Consider the following 20,544-nt stretch of genomic DNA (forward strand, 5'->3'; position numbering starts at 1 on the left):
CATAACTGTGGCAGGACAGATGTCTTGGAGCTCGTGCTTCAGCTTCCACTTGCTGTATGTGTCTTACTCAAAGCGTATGCAGAACAGAAACACGAACACCTGCTGAATATAAATAAATGCTGAATTTGGCAGATTGTTCTTTTTCAGTTCTATGCTTTAGGCAATGCGAGGCAAATTTTTATTTGTATTGTATATGTCGTACATAAAGGCAGTTAAAAGTGATTTGCACAATGCAATGAAACAACAGACCATATAAAAACAGCATAATAATAATAAAATGCAAATTAAAAGAATATAACCCTATTTAAATGCAAAACACAAGAAAGTGAAATAAAATAACTCCACACCAGTTCAATAAAAGCGAGTGTAAATCAGAACTTATAGCATGAGTAAAAGTGTCATCATTACTTTAAAGCTGCGGCCTCAGTTGGAGCAAAGCTCAGAGTGAAACTTGCAGAATTTTAGCAGTGAGAAGCATAAAGGCTAAAAGACATTTCACCATGTTTAGTCTGAACTCTGTAAACCACAAGTTGACCAGTTCCTGCAGATCTAACACTATGATATGACCCTGAGTTAAAGTGCATATTCAGCTGAAAGCAAGTACTAGGATCTAAGAATTTAAGTAATACTCTCATCTTGGGGTTTGTCAGTAGCAACAGCTTTGTCAACTGCATATGTTTAACGTCTCATGGTCTTATCGTGGAGGTCAGTAATTATTACTGCTTTACTGCAAGACAAAAAGCATGAATGGGCTTTTCTAAATGTTGCTTCGACATAACAGTGTCCAATTTCAGCTATGATTTAAATGCCAGAATTATGATTTAGCTATGGTTTTCATCTGTCCAGTTAAAATTACATCATCAGTGATTCAGAGGAGGTCCTTTCAGATTCATAATTGGATAGACTATCTACACATCCCCACTTTAGTGTGATCCAAGCCATGTGGGCTCTGTTTCAGCTAGACAGAAACAATTTTCCAGCGTATGTAGAAGTCTCCTGTGCGGCACTAAGAAGCAATAACATCAGGCTATTAAGACTCAATCAAAAATCAGGTGGTATGTCATTAAAAATTTTATGAGAGCTGAGTCAGTGCTATAGTGTGAGCTGAAAGCTGATTGAAAGCTGCCAGAGATGCCATTCGCAGAAAATGAATGGTTAGCTTTGAAAGTATTTTCTCAGTAACGTCAAAAAGAGTTTGCTTTTTGTTTTGTTTTTTTAGAAAGGCTACTTGGAATTGACTCATCCTTGTTTCTGTTTTCATTTGGAGCCTGACAGTTGTAGTTTTCAGGAAGAAAAATAAGGAGCCATATTTACTATATGCAACAAAATCTACCGCCAAGTGGGATTTGTTTCTTTTTGTTTTTTTTTAAAGTATCAACTAGCATGTTTCCATTAAAGATACTGGACAGAGTCAAGTGCCAAGTTGTAGAGACTGTTTCTCTTTGTAGATGTCATAGCCAATCTGAAGTTTACTTCCTTGTGACTTTACACATTGTCTCTTCTGATCTCTTGTAGCATTTACCCATTGTGTTTGCAGTTAACAGCTCTATACTTAAGAGGTGCCATTTTGAAAGCCCTAAGAGTTTTTATAAATTCAAAATAAGATTGGACTTTGTGTTTAATGATTTTGAAAAAGCTTTAATGAGTAAAGCTCTGGTATGATCATTTATGCACTTGTGTTTTGACAGTTTTAAGAGTAACGGCAAATAACAGGCAGTCATGCACCAAAGAGAAAGCAGATGTGTGGAAACAAAGAGGCATGAGTGTTTTGGAAGGAAAGCCCCTGTGACCATGAGTGTGAGCCCTGAGACTGGTATCAGTGAAATTCTCCATATGAATTTCAAAAGCAACCCCTTAAAATAAAAGCATTACAAGTACATATCACTGATAGTGTTGTAGAATAGTAAAAAAATGAGTGAAAACCATGTAACACGTAGACCCACTGATGGAGTCATCAGTCTATTTCAGGCTTTAATAAAAGAGCTTGTGGAAAATTGTTTATTAGATTCTGAATTATTCATTTAAAGTTTATAAAATTAAACAGTCAAAAATGTACAATAACTAAACAAAATGAAATACAGTATCCCTCAACCGTACACAAACTGTTAATACTCACTGTGATATATGCAAACCATTAACTCTTGACAAACATGAAGTTTTTGCCTATGAAATTCATTACTGTGTTAACATCACATATAAGAGGATAGCAGTGTGCTTTTATTATGAAAAGGTTGCAAATATATCTCTTAATAGAGGCAAGAAACACATTACTGGCTCCCCTTAATATATGGTTGCCATTGTAGCAAAGCGATGACTTGTAGTCAAGTGGATTTCCACATAGTCCCCGTCAGCAAATCAGCATATCTGAGACTATGAAAAGGACTGCCAGTATGCTTGGGGTAGACTCTGAAACTTTTTAATTAGGGACTCAAAATCTGGCCGTTCTGAAGGATCTGCACTCCAACACCGCTCCATTAATATCTTCACCTGTTCAAAAAATAAGTAATCATGAAAAAAAAACCTATACCATTCATAATGCCAAAAAGTACTGAACTTGATTTATGGGCTTCTGAGCTTACCTCATGTGGGCTGTCCTTAGGGCAAGGCAATCGCAACCCTTGTTCCAACAGTTTTATCAGTATCACCACAGTCATCTGTCCTTGAGCTTCCTTCATCATTTCAAAGAACTTCTGCAAAAGATACATAAGAACAGATTGTGTAATTCACACAGAGATTGATCGATAAGGCCGGTTCAGTAAAGAAATACTTGAAAAAGAGGCCGGTGATGACATACATCTGGAGGGCTTTGGCGACGGTCACAGCGGGTCAGGATCTCATACAGTGTAACTCCAAAGGACCAAACATCAGAGGAGAAGGAAAATTTACTCTCTTTCAAGCACTCGATGGCATACCTACAAAATTTTTAAAAATGTAATTTAGAGGACAAAGTCACACAACAACACAATGAGTGACAAGTCTAAGTGCGTAAACTGACCAGAACACTGGACTGTCTCCATCCTCACGGACACGGTAGTAGATCTCACCCTCAGGGATGTACTTCGTCAGGCCAAAGTCTCCAATCTTTACCAGACTGTCATTTTCCACCAAGACATTACGGGCAGCCAGATCGCGATGGACGTATCGCTTTGAGTGCAAGTAATTCATCCCCTTAAAAGAAAATAACAGAAATAAAAAGATGGATGGCATTTTTATTTCAAAAACAGCTGCTATTTTAACCACGGTAAAAAACAAAAAAACGTGTCCCTACGGAGAGTAACTCCTTCATGCCTGTCAATCAGTCTGCAACAGCAATTCAGATAAAAACAGGTCAGAAAAGCTATTTTTACAGATCTCTGTGTGGTGATCACTGAAATCTTCTAGCAATATTAAGGATTAAATTTATGGCTCTGAGCAAGCAATCTAATTATCTATTAAATATGCTGCCATTAAAATTGAGCATGTGCATTACTCCTGTGGTAAAGAATCATTAGATGAATATTTTCCATTAAACACCATCACCAGGTCTAAATGTCAGTTTATCCAATACTTTCATCTACAACCAGAAACCTGCAAAGCAAATTTCATTCCCCGCAGACTCAACTGTATCTTTGTTTGCTGACAACGTTGCATGCCATAACAGAAACCATTAATGTGATAACTATGCCTCCACACCCATCTACACCCATCTACACCCTAGAACCATCGCTGAAACATGTTACATCAAAATAATTTCACAAGAGCCTCGCAGAGCCCTGTTCTTAATCTTCTGCAATATTTTACACTTTTTAAAAATCAAGCTTCCCATCAAGAGCCCTTAATCAAAACTAATATTACTTTATTATCAACAATAAATTCAATCAGAAATTGGCTAATTTTTCCAAGGCTGCTATGAAATTATGGTTCTGGGTGTTGAATGATTATTTCCTGGAGGACATTTCCCAGGTTACTGAGAGAAAACACAGCATAACATAATGCCAATGCAATCAAACTACTTATTTCAGACAGAATGAATTAATGACAAAACACACACGCAAAAACAGAGTGCTGTAAAATGGAATTAAAGCTTAATGTGATGGATTATCTCCTTCAGGCTGTTACACTGTATGCTGCACAAAAGCAAACAGAAAAACAGAGACTCTCTTCAGAACAGAGGAGAATATAAGCTGACATCTCAGCAGTTTTCACACCAGAAAATATGAAAGTTTAGCTGAAGCTAGGAGCGGAAGTCACGACCACTCAAGTAAAAGCAGACCAGCTCAGATTCAAGGCCAAAAGGGTCTAGACATTAAAAAAAAAAAAAAAAAAACAGTACCAAGTGTAATAATAATAAAAAAAGTCATGTTAATTTATGAAAAAAGAAGTATGTACAGTAACTCATTCAAATGTTGGGCTCTACGGATAGACACATATGGTGTTTACAAGTAATACAGCGCTAGCACAAAATATTAAACCACCACAACTCACCTGACAGATCTGCTGAGCAAACATGAGACAATGAGACAGCGGAAGGTTACGTTTGGGGAGGTAGTCTTTCAGACTCCCCAGAGGAAGGTACTCCATTATTAGTTGGACGACTTGCCCTCCTGTCAATGGACAATGCAAAAGTGAATTTATCTTCCTGACAAGAAAACCTGTTCTTATTCTGGTGCTTTGCTGTGCTGCTCAGCATGCTGTGTGTTAAAAGCTCAAAATATTGACATACAACACAAACAGTGGTGCACTTCAAATGGATTTCCAATATTTACAGAAGAACAGCAGGGACCAAAAATCAATTTGCTGAATGATCCACTGAGCACCGCAGGTTACAAGAGCTGTACTGCACACTCATTTACACATGCAGACTCTGTTGACATATGGCTCAAACAGATATTTAAGCAGACAGAAGGGCAAGCGAGGACTCACCCAGTTCTGTGCAACAGCCCTTGTATTTCACAATGTTGCTGTGATAAAGAGATTTCAGGATTTCAATCTCCTTCATCCAGCCGTCAGAAATTTTGTCGTTTTCTTGCTTCAAAGACTTCACAGCCACCTGCTCTCCCTTCCCGTCATTGGCTGGGTCATACAAGTACAGAGTCACCTTTCCAAAGTGACCCTATAAACAGAAGAATGAGGAGATGATTACTCCAGCTAATACAACGAAAAGCAAACTACTGCTGTGTGGTACTAACCTCTCCTAAGATCCGCACTTGCTTCAGGTAGCGTTTATGGAACACAGTGGGGTCTGTGTTAGCTGAAGCTTCACTGGAAGGCATAACTGACTGAATGACAAAACCTGGATGAAGAAACACACACTTGTTTATTGAATGAACTGCAACAGAGTTTTAAAAAAGGAGATAAAGTAATCGAGCAAACACTGACCTTTCCTCATGAGTTCTATGAGTTCTCTGAGCACCTTGCGGAATGACGGCCTCTCCTCAGGCTCATAGGTCAAACACATGTTGATGAACCTGGCCAACTCTGGGGAAGATGGTTCAGCTAAGTGGCCCTTTTGCTGATAAAAGCGCTCTTTCTGGTTGGGGTGGGGAGACTCAAGTGTTAAGATTACAATTCAGAAGAATAATATGTGATGTGATACTTTGGGTTGTTGAAAGAGGAGTAAAAGCCCGAGCTGTAGCACATGCCTACCTCGGACAATGTGTTGAAGTTGAAGGGAAGATCACCGTTGTTGTAGATCTCAAGCATCGTTACGCCAAAGCTCCACTGGTCAGCATGACTGCCTATGTTTGAACCACTGTCAATGCACTCAGGGGCAATCCATGGGATACGTTCCAGGCGCTCTGCATGGCACAAAATAATAACACAAGTTAGTGTAGGATATTTATTCTGGCTTATCTGAAGGAGAACTCCTCCTAACTGAACTAAATAGATGGTGACAAACACAGAAGCATCTATAAAGTTGGTATTCAACATCAGCAAGTGCAAAACAAATAACGAAGAGTTTTGTTTTACTTTCGTGCAACTCTCATCTCGACTTTTTATTTTTGACACACTTGAACAACATATTTTAAACCAAACCTGCAAGACAGCAGGAAATGGTTCACGAGAAGAGATTAGAGATTTCCTGTTTCTAAATCTGATTGCAAAGTACATAAATTAGAACACTCTTGAAGCTGACCGTGTATAGAGACACATAACACATAAACTGAAGCGAGGTGGTGGTACGGACCTTCCCGTGAAAGAACACTCAGAGCAATTCCTGGGTCACTCAGCTTGATGAAAGGAGTAGTGTTAGGTTCTAGACCATTTTTCACCAAAAGGATGTTCTTGGCACAGACATTTCCATGAACCAACCCGTTGGTTTCCTAAAATAAGGAAAATAGCACCGTTGGTCAAGCAGAGTGTTCTTAAAAATAACACAAACTGTTACTGCTATTAGTCAATAGGCAAAAAAATTACTTGGAGCACTTATCTTACACTTTGCTGTGATATGACATTTACTTCACTTCCTGCCTGATAGCAGCATCTCAAAATCAAAACATGGCATGCAGTAAGAAAGAACTACTACTTGATTCTGTTGTTCAATCATTTTACACATGGGTCTGCAGCAGCTTATTTCTTAGAGTAACACTGGATAAAAAAACTTCACTGAAATCAATTAGATTTACTGAAATATAATCAGTGTCAAAAATAAGGATTAGAACGCACAAGATAGTCGAGGGCACTGGCAAGCTGTTTTGCAACAATGAATTTCCACCCAGCAGACACATTCTTTTCTCTGCGAAGGAAGACATCCAAAGGCCCGAAATCCACAAATTCCTCCACCATGATGTCTGCAAAGACAGGAACAAGTCTGAGAGGTTTGGTTCATGATATACGCATGAGCAAAATGTAAAAATAGAACATGGTTAGGGTGATTTTGCATATGCAACATGGTTTTCTTAGTACTAAAATCAGAAATTTGACTGTATACACTGATGTGTGTGATGGGGAAATAACAATGAGGAAGTGAGGATGAACAGTGCTACGTCTCTTACTTTCAGATCCTTTGACAGACACGCCATATACAAACACCAGGTGACGGTGGGATACCTGGCACATGAGACTTGCGGTTTCGAAAAACACCTAAGAGGAGTGAAAACGTAAACGTCAGAACAGACAAGATCATAACAACCGTTTACATTCAGCATAGTAAAGTGTCATTTTTTGAGTGAGTTTCAAACAGCTTACCAGAGCAATATCTTCATGGGTTTGGTCCAGAATCTTAAGAACGACTCGGTGGCCTCGGTGAGAGTTGTTGTTGTACTCGTCATTATCACTTTCCTCTCTTTCCTGCGTTAACAGCCGTCCTGAGTAGATGTTAGTTCTGGTGCCGCGACCCAAATGCTGCTCCTGCTCCAAAATAAAACACCCGTACAGTCAGCTACAGGACAGAGGACAACTAATCCTCTATGACTATGAAGGTGGCGAGTGGACATTGTCACCTGTTTGATATCTTTGTCCTTGATTTGGGGGAACATTAGACGGGTCTTGTAGGTTTGGGATAAGGGCTCGGCGTGAACATCGCATTCATTGTGTCTCCTCACCAGAAGGTTGGATAGCTCTGCACCACACACAGCAGAACAAACACAGTCAATTCTGATTAAAAACCTAAATATCACCTAAATTCCTAAACAGGGATACGAGTACCCCAATTAGTAAGTAGGAACATTAGCGCAACTATTACAGTTAATTTTAAAAACTGAGTAGAGGTGAACAAGGCTGAATTCAAAGGGGGCTTCAACAGGACTCTAGAGGCATAATATTGGATACATGAGCAAAACAAGGAACACAAACCTCCTGATTTTGGCGAACAGCATTTTTTGACAGTAAAGCTGTCCAAACCAGACTTGAGGACAAACGACTTGAGGCTATCGGTGAGCTCCTTCATGCTGGGGAACTGTCGTTCCAAGCCCTCCAGACAGAGCATTGAATCCTTTACGTGAACACGAAACTGCTTGTGGTTTCGCGTTGCACCATCCTGTATGCACAAAACACAGGTGCAGGGAAAGTATCGGGTTTATTTTTCGACCATCATTACACTGCAACTACTTCCATATAAGAGGGTGGGTGTTGACTCACCTGATTCTTGATTAGAACAGCTAGGATGATGCAGTTATAGCCAACAACACTCCAACGAGCGAGGAATGTTCCCTCATCCTCTGCCTCCTTTTTCAGCTTAGACAGCACAAACTCATCACTGGAAAAACACACAGGAGTTATGACGTAACACACCATGTTTCTTCATAGCCTTTTCTGTGTCTGAATGTGCACGTATATAAGGGTAGAAAACTCACTGCATAGGTCCATGCAGTAGATTTGCTTCACTCCACACTACCCTTGGGGGAGCCACTTCATGACAAAGATAGTGGTGGGCGTCTGCAGTCAGTCGGTAGTATCCATCTAGGAGGGAGACGAAGGAATGGGCCTCCTGGCTGGAGATCATCTGAACCTCCTACATACATATACAGAAACACCACTAGCTTACAATCAGAGCTCCCACCTACTGACACATACAAATTCAAAACAGGATAAATTGCCCAAAGCAAAGTCAAAACCGAGAGGCTTTATAGTCAAACACATATAGAATCTAGGCAGAAATGTATAGTGTGTTGTCTATAAAAACATCCTCAAAAGACTGAGCAATTAGTTGAATGACTAAAAACACTTTATCCATTGGACTAATGCATTACAAAGACATTTACCAATTAAGTGAATGCATTGCAGCTTTTACATTAAAAACAAACAAACAAGTGGTCTCACCATACAGAGATTGTCTCGAGTGCTGATGCACACATTAGAATCAGTAATGGCTATGTGAGTTATTTCAGGGAACTCGCTGAAGAAGGTCCAGTCATTGGGTGTGTCTGCATCTGGTTGGCTGGAGTGCTGTTTTGGTTTTCTCATGTAGTTTATGTAGCCATTCCCCATGTAATTATTTGCCTGTGCCTGGGTAAAGAGATTGAACAAATTAAAAAAAATCCCAAAAAGGCCACTCAACCAACATATACAATATGCCAGCATCAGTGTCTATACAGACCCTTTGAGCAGACACCTTCCTCCACTGAATCCCCTCAGTACCGGACACCGATATTTCATGTGATATTGGGCCGCAGAAGTTGTCTTTTGAACCACACTGGGCGTGGGTGGTGCTGGAACACGAGCCACTTCGGTCATCTTCGTCCCTCAGATCCAGGCGGGTGACGGGGAAAGTCTCAGTGCCAAAACGCGGTGCCAAGTGCTCGAGTGTAGCGATGTACTTGTACATGATTTCCTCAATGCACAGGTTGCCCCGATCCACTGTGTGCTGCTGGAAGGACCGCACAAAGTCTTTAAACACTCGCTGGATCCTGAGTTTAGTCAGGAAGTTGTCTCTGGAAATGTGTTTGGCGAAAGATCTTGGAACGCAGTCTAGAAAGCTGAAAAAAAAAAAAAAGAGGTATAGTGATATTATCTGAACTTACTGATTAGATTGGATTAAAAAGACATTTGTTACAGTAGCAGAAAATAACATTAACAGTACAAGATATAAACATATTATAAGCCATTTAAGAATGAAAGCTTAAAACACTATTTGGAAGGAGGGATTGCGGTGTGATCAAGCCAAAGTATATACCTGACTTTTGAAGCTACATCTTGCAAAGTTGATTCTGTTTTAATTGCCTGGTATGAGAGGTGAAGCACAGCCATTCCCAAACTCTCATTTTTGAAGCGAGTCTGCTCCTCCTCTGTCTTGACGTCTTCCATTTGTACCACTTCATTCACAAATTCATACTTAGCCTGATTTGGAAAAGATACTATATTATTGTCAAGACAGGAACAATATGAGTGTAAAAGCATGCCATTAAAAAAAAACCCAAAACAACCTGGGAAAATAAATACTCCAGTGAAATGGTGTCAAGTAAAGGGAAACCCCGTTTTGAACCAGATTTGGGAGGATAGCGGCACATCATGGGCTCGTTTTCATTCAGTCCATGCCAGTTCCGAAAGTAATACCTAAATACAAAAAGACTATATCAACATCCTCGCTGTATGTTATCTGTGTCACAAGTACAGTGTTAAAGAAAACACAGACTCACCTCATACAATAGCGAAGTACAAGGCTCGGGTTTTCCTCTGGCTTAAATATGTGGTTTGGGCTGTACCAAAAGTGTCTTTCTGGGTTGTACAGCGCAAACAGTGAATGGCACAGAGCCGTTATCCCTGAGGAGGAAACACTGATGTTACACACTGTTGCCACTAGCAGGCTCAAATACCACACGAAAAGAGAAAAAACACTTTCATTTCTGGACTGTGCATTTGGTGGAGCCTTTTCCTCTTACCGACGGTCTCTGCTGCAGAGATACACAGCTGCTCCGCTGTGACCTCTCCTGTGGTGTGAGACAAATATTTCTTCCCATCTTTTGTCCAGAAAAGGTAGACATGGATGCCGTGATCCTTCGGAGGCTCGCTCAGGCCTGAAAACGATCCTGAAGATCTGGACCTCCCTCCCATTACTGACACACACAGACAAACGGGAGTTTGACCACAGCGTTAAGAAAATCAGCTACATAAACATACTGTGGTATACATAAATACTAAACAAGAGTAAGTTTAAAGATTCTTTAAAATAAAATGTATTGCTTTTATTATACATTTCTCTCTTTAAAAAAAACCAACCCAAACAAACCTCATAGCTTACCAAATAACAAAAAGAAAAGAAGAAAAAAATATGCTTTAACAAATATGACGTCAGAAAACCCGATCAATATGTCGATAGGCCTATCGGGGATTACGCCTTATAACGTATTGTTTACATCACGTCAAGCTACTAACTATTTGAGGGCACCGATTAAACTATACGGAGACGCACAGTACAACAAAAGTTTGCTTTTTTCCCTTCTATCTGACGTTATATAAAAGCAAACTGACCGCGTTATCGCGAGGCCTAAATCAAGCCTCGTATGCACTTAACAGCGTACGCGACACCACAACAAGGAAATATATCAACAGCAAGTCGGAGCTGTAAACTTAGCAACCTGTGCGACAGTAAAATATCTTACCGTTTGACGAGCGTCTTCTAAAAGTTTCGCATTAAAAATAAAAAACATAAAAAAGACACCTCAGCACGTCAATATGATTGACAGTTAAAGCTTCATAGTTCTGCGAGCGTATTTCCCCACCGCCGCCTACACTCTCGGGTTCTCGCGAACTGTGAGCAACGACGGCAGCGCGCTGCTTCCCGAAACCAAGACGCAGGGCCACTCCTTCCGTCGCTAGCGTGCGGGTACGCATTAGCACGTACCTTTCAAAATAAAACGTTAAACTGTTCCGCTTTTATTTGCCGTTAATGTAAATCAAAGACAAAGAAAGGAACAGACTAACAAAGTAGAGGAAATACTCTTAATAGATATATGCTTGTAATAATATCTGTCCTATGATATTATTACAAGCATATATCTATTATCTTACTTCTCCTTCCGCACAGCCAAAAATGTAAAGTAATAAATCTTTCTCCCAGACTCATAGTCCATAGATTAAGTCAATATTGTATTTTCTACCTGATTTCATTTGGGGTTTTTTTTTGTTTTGTTTTTTTTAAGCAGGGGCGTTTACAGGATTTGTTTTTTTCATTAGGGTGGCCCACAATGCAGGGAATTTCCATCTTTCTCAGTTCATTACACCTTAAATAAGATATAGAAAACTGTGTGTGTTGAAAGTGGTACTGCAATAAAATAGTTATTATTAGCTATTGTTATTACACCCACACCAATGACCAGGAGCTTTGGGTAGTGACTTAAAGGATGACATCACGGGGCCAAAATGAGCTTACTCTGCAGGGTGTCTGGGCTCTATGTCAGAGGTAGGCCCAGTCATTCAGGAGGGACTCTGAGTAAAGCTGTTGCTCCTCCACACCGCAAGGGGCCAGGTGTTCTGGACCTGCAAAAATATTATCACTCTATACCGGGCTTCAGTTTTACAGATGTTAACCTAAAAATGATTCCTATAACAATATTAAACAAACACTTGTGGCACTTTTATACCATTAAAACATCCAATAACAACTCTGCATACCTTTTGGTGGCATAACCTATGCCTAACCTTGTCTCTTTTTTCCAAGTGCAATATCCTAATTGTCAATTTATGTCCTCATTAGACACACTTTGTTAATATGTTTAAGTCACTTGTTTTGCATTTCAACATGGGAACAATGTATATTTTAAAGTTTAATGTTTTGGAAAAACTTTCCCTGGAAACCTGGGATGAATATTTTCTTCACTGGCATCTCTCTAAGACTGAATCAAAAACATCCAAATACACAAATCAACTTGTGCTTGCTAAAAGTATTGGTTTAGACCTAATTAGTCAGCTCTCATGTTTTGAAGGTGAAAATCGCCCATCAGATCATTTAGGATGCAGGTGTCAAACTCCAGGCCTTAAGGATCGCTGTCCTGCTTGTTTTCCAGCTAACCTGTCCTTGTAGCTTCTTATTGGCAAAGCACATCTGTTCCAGGTAATAGCAGCAGGTAGGGCAGGGATATCTCAAAAACAAGCAGGATGCTGGCCCTCGAGGACTGAAGTTTGACACCCACGATTTAGGAACATCATAATGGCATGCCTAAACTTCTTGATGTGGCATTAAAGCTTTCTTTGAAAGCTTGAAATACAGCTCTACACAAGACCTCAAAACACAACTGAAATAAAAGTCTATTAACTGATTTATTAAGTGTTTTAAGTTGAAAAACACTGTGCAACTATCTACCCACGTGTCATGCGCAAAGTAAACATCTGCCAAAATAATTAACTTCTTTGAGATGGCCCCCCCAGTCCTCCTGTGGCCATTATATCTGCTGCTCATCTGCTCACCAGAGGGGATCGACCCAAGTACCATAGTATTCATGCCAATGCTGGTATTAGCATCAGATCAAAACATACTGAATTTATCCACTAACTTCAGTATTTTTTGTTTTTTTTGGAAATAAAAAATATCCCTCAAACATGCAGTATGAAATGTTTTATTTAAAGAACACATTTATAACAAGAAGCTGATGTCTTAAATCACAGTGATTTAGTGGTCATTAAAATATGTCGAGAATTTGTGAACTGATGATGAGTCATCTAATAAGTCATAAGATATGACAAACTTCCCCCCACCATATAAGTTGCATTTATAAGTTAAAGGTTTCAGTATTGGTATTGTTATAGGAAACCCTGTATTTACTTGGTATTGGATACCAAAATTTGCTGTATTGCACAGCACTAGTCATCACTGCCTTGGTTTCCTGCGTCGGGCTGCTGGGCTGAGGTCGGCACAAACTGAACTCACACACAAACTGAAATCAGCAGATTGTGCAGGAAGGAAAAAGCAAGTTTGTTTGATGTTTTTTTCTTTCAAGAATGCTGATTTTTTTTAAATATTTTGTTTGTTTTTTATATGTGATTTTAATAAATAGGCTATAGTCAACAGGATTTATGATGGGGTTGTATATAAAATAAAGAACTGACTCATTTTGCAGGTATCTTTATGGCTCTCTTATTGGACCTATATTATAATCAATTCAGCCCTTTTTGCCCACTTTAACTATCTTTATAGAACTGTTATATCTGTGGCAATTTCTGCTGCCTTCTTGGGCCGATCCTTTAGAAAAAGATATTATTAATGCAACTGAGGCTTTTTATTTGGATAAATAAAGGATATGTAAAGGTCACTTTACCAAAAACGAATTGCAGATTCTACTTTTTGACTGATGTAATTACATCATTATATACACCTGATGTAGTTACACCAGATGTAAATCAATACAAGCCTTCCATGATGTTTGACTTCTGTTTAATCAGTCCAAAAAATATGGAAAAAAACCTACAAAACATTTTTATCATAAACTTTGATCTTCGCTGAGACAAGAGAGGCCTGCATTTCTTTGTGGGAACTTCTTTGTGGGTTTGTGGGAATGGCTATCACTGTTGTTTGCTGGAGTCCCAAAGCCTTATGGTTTTGTAACTTTTTCCAGATTGATATGTGTCAATGACTTCTTCTTATCTGTTCTGAAGTTTCTTTACATCCTGGTATGACGTGTTGCTGTTTGTCAGACAGGTTCTATATAAGGGAGCTCTCAATTCAACAGGTCAGGGAGTAATGAAACTCAGCCCCCCCCCCCCCCAAAAAAAATGCAGTTAATCACAATCAACTCATCATTTAACAAGAGCGGGCAATTTCGCTTTCACAGGGCCTGGTAGGTTTTTCCCTTAAAAAATGAAATCATTGTTTAAGAAATGCATTCTGTATTCATTCAAGTTATTTTTGCCCAAGCTTAAAATTAGCTTTCAATGAAAAATAAATATTTGTTGGGGTAAATAGTTTGCTCATAGAGATCCACTGAGCAGTTTCATTTATTAATGTCCAAGACAGTCAAAAATGCCTTTAAGCCATTGCAATTAGTTTATTTGTAAAACAAGTTCTGACATCATGCAAAAGCCCAAGTACTAATCACCTTCAAAAGGACAGCACAGAAAGTGAATGTAGATTCCAAACACGCCTAACTGGCACGCACTACTGTGCAAATTTCACTATTAGAACATATGATCTGTCAATTGCCCCCATAACGAAATGCTAAACCTGAGGAACTTTTAACTCCTTTTCGTCAGGCTGTAAATTAGTTACAGTATGTGCAGCCAGTGTGTCCTGAAATGAAAAGCTTTGTTTTTTAAAGTTGTGATTGTTGTAGTCATCGTCTTCATGTTTGTGACGTACTGAAAATGACAACAAAGTCATCAGGGTTAACACCACTACAGGTCTCATCTGCTTTTGAGTCACATGTTTGACCTCTCTGATCTCACCCATACATTCAAAACAACCACAAACGCTTTGTCTCAAGGAGTGAACGTTTAGATTAGTAAGTTTGTAGAAAATGCAATTTGGGAAAATAATACACTGGCTGCTCAAGCCAAAAATCTCAAAGAAAAATTGGAATTTGAAAAGTACAAAATCATCATGACCAACACAAACAAAGCAGCCAGGCATGTCTGCGCACATACGAATAACTCAAAGAGCAAAACTTCAGTGAGATCCACACAAATAAGACACACACACACACACACACACACACACACAAGCGGCAGTTTCTTTTCCAGGCAGCAGTTGTTCACGTAATGTTGCTGTGGAGTTAGGTGAACACTAATCCCTTAAATGTCAGCTAAATATTTTTGAGAAGTTGTGTCATTGGTTGGCAAACTAAACATACACATAGTGAAGTTGAAATACAGTGGGGTAACATTTGCCAAAAAAATAAAAACAAATCACAATTCAAATGTGGTCATTCCTTTTTGGCTTCTTCCTTCTCGTGTTGGATCTCTTCGTAGGTGGGCTCGTCGTCTTTTTCGTCCCCTTTTTCGTCCCCTTTTTCTTCCCCGTCGTCTCCCTTGGCGTTGGGTACCCAGAGCCCAGAGTCTATGCACCTCTTCATGTGAGCCTTTGCCACCTAAATCATGTAGAACGAATCACATTTATGAACCGAGTAAAGCTAGGATGTTTAAAAAAAGATATACATACATTTTTACATTTAAACAGACTCCGATAAGAAAAACTATAATCAAATCAATTTATTTATATAGCACTTTTCACAGGATAAAAACCACAAAGTGCTTCACAGTAATAAACCTGCACGACAACACCAAACAACCTACCGTTGGATCCATTTTGCTAATAACCTCTTGCAGCATTTGGATGTCCTTCTCATCAAAGCATTTCTGCATCTCCTGCAATTACCAATGCAATCTGTGAAACACGCCATTCAAGAGAACGAAAACAAAGGAATGTGCTCAATTATGCTGAAAACTTACAGTTGGAAGTGACTCATACACTTCAACGGGATCGAGCCCTCCAGGTCCAATGCGCTTCTGTCGTTCCTCTTCCTCATATTCCTTCATAGCCTTTTCTATCCGGATCTTCGCCCTTCCCCGAACGCGCTCCTTGAATGACTCCAGTTCATCATTGAAAGCTTCCTGGTACTGCTGATCTGCTGTCTGATAAGGCACATGTATGCACACGTATGCACACAATTAGTACGAGGGTTTCCCCATGTCAGAGACCGTTTACGGAAACTGTGCACTGTACACTGAGGACTAAATTTAGTTCCTGCACAACAGGTCTATATGCAAAAAAACAAAAACAAAAACAAAAAACCCCAAAATAAAACCACTCCACAATCCCCTGGTGCACCAGACCGAAATTATTATTATGAACTAAAAAAAAACAGCAACGAAAAAAACGGTTTAGTTAAGTAAACCTGCATTTGCATACATCTGTCAAGCTTTCAAAACAGAAGGATTATAGGTTAGACTGTGTTTCTGAAAACAAGGGAGATAACGACAGATCGGGATTCAACATTGTGAACTCAAAGGAATCTGTCAAAGGTTAGGAACCGGTTCTCTACATTTGCAGAGTTCAGGTGATGATCAATGTTACCGTTCTCCACTTCTTTTAATACAAAAATTTAGACAGAAAGAATTTTTTTGACTGCGTTTTTTAATACATCTTCGACAATAAGCAAATCCCAGAAAGCTGAATCTGTTCATCTGGATGCAACTTTGCCAGCGGAAGAAATGTTTCATCACTAATAGACAAATTAACCACTCAGATGACCGATGAAGCGTTTGTCCCACAGAAAACTTTGAATCAAGATGAACAGAATCAACCTAAATCCATCCCTCTGTAAAACTTTAGTGAACAGTGAATACCTAACCTAGGCAAAGATAAACTAAAGCTAGTCATCTGAGAACTTGCACTTTTCTGCCAAGTCTTTTTGGATATGTGGTTGTGACCATTGCCAGGTAACTCTCCAGTAAGGTGTAACCAAACTTTTTAACCTTAACTTCTCTAAGCTCCTGCCATAAGAACAGGAGCTTGGCTTGCATGCCACTGCAAAGTGTGGAAGAAAGAGCTCTCTGCCTGACTTGCCAACAAACTCAGAAAGACAAATAAAACAGACGTGGTGAGGTAAAACGGTCACGGAAACATTTATGCAAATAGGAAACAGTTTTCTTAAATACCTTGGAACCAAACCATGCCAATGCCATCATCTTTAATAATTTAGCCTTGAGCTCAATTTAATACCAGGTCTCTGAACTCCACCCCATATTTAGGTCACTGAATAAGTTATAAGATCCAAATCCAAATTGCAATGCCTGTACTGATGCTCCTAAACCTTTGCTCTGACATTTACTTTCCATACAATAATAATTAAAAAGACTAAAACTAATAGAAGCTAAACTAAAACTAGTTACCTTAATCTTTGCAAAAAACTGACGAAAGCATCCACGGGGGTCAACTTTGAGGCTTTTGGCAAGCTCCAGAATGAACTGCATGACGATGGTCTGATGAGCCACTTGCTCCATCAATGCGTGTTTCTGCAGAAGGAAGAAGCGTTTTTACAGCTTAATATTTAGATGGAGTATGGTCGCGTGCAGAAGGAATTCATGACAAACAAGTTCTGTTTGTATTACTTACCTCTTCAACTTCAAGGTCGATGCACATGATCACCAGGTAGTTGGCGGTCTCTTCGCATACCAGATGAGGATGGTCAGAGAGGTACTTCTGGCTGTCATCCCAACGTCGCAACATGCCTGCAGTAACGAGAGTAATGAAGAAGCATCTCTACTCTCACCAGTACCTTGTAACGAGAATAAATACTTATGCATGCGAGTGCTTACCGAAATGTTTGATCTCTTTCTCATATTTCTCCACGAATGTTTTGTGCTTTTGCTCCTTCTCTTCTTCGGTCTCTTCGGTTTCAGGTTTGACATTAACAATACTCTATGAAAAAGACAGTGGAAGAATGGACTCGTTAACGACAATGTCTCTGAGTTCTACAGAAAGAATGTCATTGCATACAAGTTAGAGATGTCAATATTAATAAACCCATATCTGAAAATTGCAAGAAAAGACTTCAATGTGTTACAAAGTCAAAGAATGAGAGTCGATGTAGACTTCTGCATTGAATCTATACTGTAGGTATGTCGTAACAACAACAGTTGTATTGGCCTGTTTAGTACTGTCAATTCCTCCTCTGCATTTCTGGCTACTTTCTTTTAATACTTGCTCAATCTATCAGCAACTGTTTCACGGTTTTATTTGTTTCCATCATGGCTAACTCTGCACATAAAACACTGAGACAGGACCAGGTAATAACACTACGCACAAGCATGAATGCTGGCGAGAGTATTGGATCCTTGTGGAGGTTACTTTGTAGGATCTGCAAATATTCAACACAGAACTCTAAATCAACTGTAAATGTTGAAACAGAAAAGTCGACTCTGTATGTGTGCCCTTTCAGATGGGCACAGTGGCATAAGAGTTGAATGGATGATAAAGCAAGGTGAACAAGGTGTTGAACTTTTGAGGGGATCTAATGGCTCTGTTGTGGGGGACATGTGGTGATCATGTTTTCGGCCAATTTTTCCCTTGGATGTCAGGCTCAAACAAACAATTGCAGAAGTTAAAAGATGAAATATGGAGAAAAGACAACAGTTTTGTTAGCGTTTGTTTTCCTGAAAATACTTTAGAAAAAAAAAAGAGTGTAATAAATGATGTGCGATGTAAAACCTGTAGTGCTTTTTAAGCTCCACTTACTCTACCTCACCTTGCTGAACCCATCCTTGCTGAGCGTGTCTACATTCCACGGCATCTTCTTCTCCTCCCGTTGGTAGTCTCCCACCTTTCTCTCCCAATCCCGTTCCTCTTTTTTCATTTTCTTCTCCTCAGCCTGGACTTTGCTCAACTCTGCTTTGGCATCCTCTGATGTTGAAATGGTTAGCTCCTTGATTTTCTTCTGTGTGTCTGCCAGCTTGCGTCTGCACTCGGACAGTCCCTTGTTTAGTTCTTCACCTTTCTTCTGAAATTCCTCCATCCGCTCCACACGAGCCTGAGGTCAAAATATAAAATCTTTACTACTTGTTTTTTTTCTTTTTTCCAAATGTGGATTTAGTTGCAAAAAGTTAAACATTCCTATATTCATGTTAAAAGTGAACACAGAACCAAAGTAAACACACGAGGTCAGCTAACAGTTCAGGTCAAATATGCATCACTTTTACTTCATGTGTAGCATCTTAATTGTAACCATGCGTGGCTTGTTGGTATACCTGGTGTCTCCATCTGAAGAGACTGGGTGTGTCGATGTTTGGATGGATGTCATCCTCATCGTCCGACACCTCAATGTGGTCCCACACGCTGTAATCTATCCTGGACATCCTGACACCAAGACCCCAAAGCTAACACCGTTAGCTTACAATAGGCTTCAGCTAAGTTCGTGAGCTATGAGAAGCTAACAAGTTTGATTGAAACAAGGACAGACCGCAAGATCGCCGCACAGCGCAGAAATACGTATTTGTTTCTTTAGAAGAGCTTCTTGCTGTATTAGATGTAGACAAACTCAGATGAACCTCCCTGAAGACAGCGGGCTAGAGAGTGCTACAGAATTCTAGAAAGAATTGGAGCTACAGATTTCCGTTTGACGTCATCACGTCATTGCGTCAACAGGACGACGCCGGAAACACAAGAGTGCTGTTCCTTTCCTTGTACTTCGACTAGATAAATAAAATAAAATAAAATAAAATAAAATAAAATAAAATAAATGACTCGCTGTAACTTCTCTTCAAAACATCATCTTTTTAAATTTGTCGGAACAAAAATGAAGTGTAAAGGTAAAGAATAATTATGTATTTGTTTAGTCTTAATATGTTATAATACCTTAAAGTATAGAGACTTAAAGAATTTAATTTAAAATGACTTCAATTAATGAAAAATAGGAACCCCACATCTTCTGATTGCCACAGGGAATCATCTGTCTCCATCTCATCCGTGTTCTCTATATCATTATTCCTCCTCTAATCATGCCCATCTATTTTCACCTTCATCTATTGTAGGTACTGCAATTCTGCACACCACCTTCACTCTTGAATATTGGTGCAGGTAAACAATCTGGGTAAAAAGTCCACTGCTCATCTCCAACAGGTATAGAGAAACCATCTATACTAGCCACTTTTCACTCTTTATCCTCTCCACACCTGCCCTCACTTTCTCCTTCCTAATCCCTTGCACTTCCTGATTCACCAACTGTCCTCCTGTCCTTCATGCATCCTCCCTCACCCACTCATTTTTCACATTAATCAGCTCCTCAAAGTACTCCTTCCACCTTCCAAGCCCCCTTTACTTGTTAGTACATTTCTGTCTTTATCATTAATCACCCTGAACTGCTGCACATCCTTTCAAGGTTGAGGGCTCTGCCTAGCTGATAGAAGAAGTCTTTTTCTCCTTTCTCAATGTCCATTCTCAGATGCATCTCACTATAAGCCTTTTCCTTTGCTGTAGACCTTGCTCAACAGTACTCATATCTACATTCTTTATTTCCCTTACTATATTACCTTGTCTTTACTAACTTCCTTTGAATGCTTTCCCGTATTTTTTCATTTCGACATTAAGTATGAAATATGTTCTTGTCAGTTTCCCTTACCACTACAGCTGTACTTTCCCAGTCATCTGATGACTCCTCACTATTACCATGAGCTGGCCTCAACTCTTCCCTGAACTCTGCA

General features: G+C 39.5%; 2 protein-coding genes across 2 annotated transcripts; both read right to left on the reverse strand.

Annotated features, from left to right (window-relative positions):
* Nucleotides 1–1,622: 1,622 nt before the first annotated feature.
* On the reverse strand, nt 1,623–11,190 carry tyk2 (tyrosine kinase 2). The gene is made up of 24 exons (XM_040047569.1): nt 11,019–11,190; nt 10,299–10,472; nt 10,056–10,179; nt 9,843–9,972; nt 9,593–9,756; nt 9,017–9,395; nt 8,740–8,925; nt 8,274–8,431; nt 8,059–8,176; nt 7,774–7,957; nt 7,422–7,540; nt 7,168–7,329; nt 6,975–7,062; nt 6,646–6,770; nt 6,167–6,302; nt 5,626–5,777; nt 5,359–5,509; nt 5,169–5,272; nt 4,903–5,092; nt 4,465–4,583; nt 2,996–3,168; nt 2,795–2,912; nt 2,580–2,690; nt 1,623–2,487 (listed from the first exon to the last, which is right to left on the reverse strand). Exons 2-24 carry the CDS (start codon nt 10,468–10,470, stop codon nt 2,371–2,373), a joined length of 3,480 nt encoding a protein of 1,159 aa, XP_039903503.1. The 5' UTR covers nt 10,471–10,472; nt 11,019–11,190; the 3' UTR covers nt 1,623–2,370.
* Nucleotides 11,191–14,058: 2,868 nt separating this feature from the next.
* On the reverse strand, nt 14,059–19,464 carry LOC120743753 (hsp90 co-chaperone Cdc37-like). Its single transcript, XM_040047581.1, has 8 exons — nt 19,093–19,464; nt 18,594–18,875; nt 17,665–17,767; nt 17,462–17,577; nt 17,239–17,361; nt 15,796–15,978; nt 15,640–15,711; nt 14,059–15,434 (listed from the first exon to the last, which is right to left on the reverse strand). Exons 1-8 carry the CDS (start codon nt 19,198–19,200, stop codon nt 15,270–15,272), a joined length of 1,152 nt encoding a protein of 383 aa, XP_039903515.1. The 5' UTR covers nt 19,201–19,464; the 3' UTR covers nt 14,059–15,269.
* Between the last annotated feature and the right edge of the window lie 1,080 nt (nt 19,465–20,544).

Source organism: Simochromis diagramma, unplaced genomic scaffold (genome assembly GCF_900408965.1).
Source record: "Simochromis diagramma unplaced genomic scaffold, fSimDia1.1 OVJJ01000321.1, whole genome shotgun sequence".
NCBI classification, from domain to species: Eukaryota; Metazoa; Chordata; class Actinopteri; order Cichliformes; family Cichlidae; genus Simochromis; species Simochromis diagramma.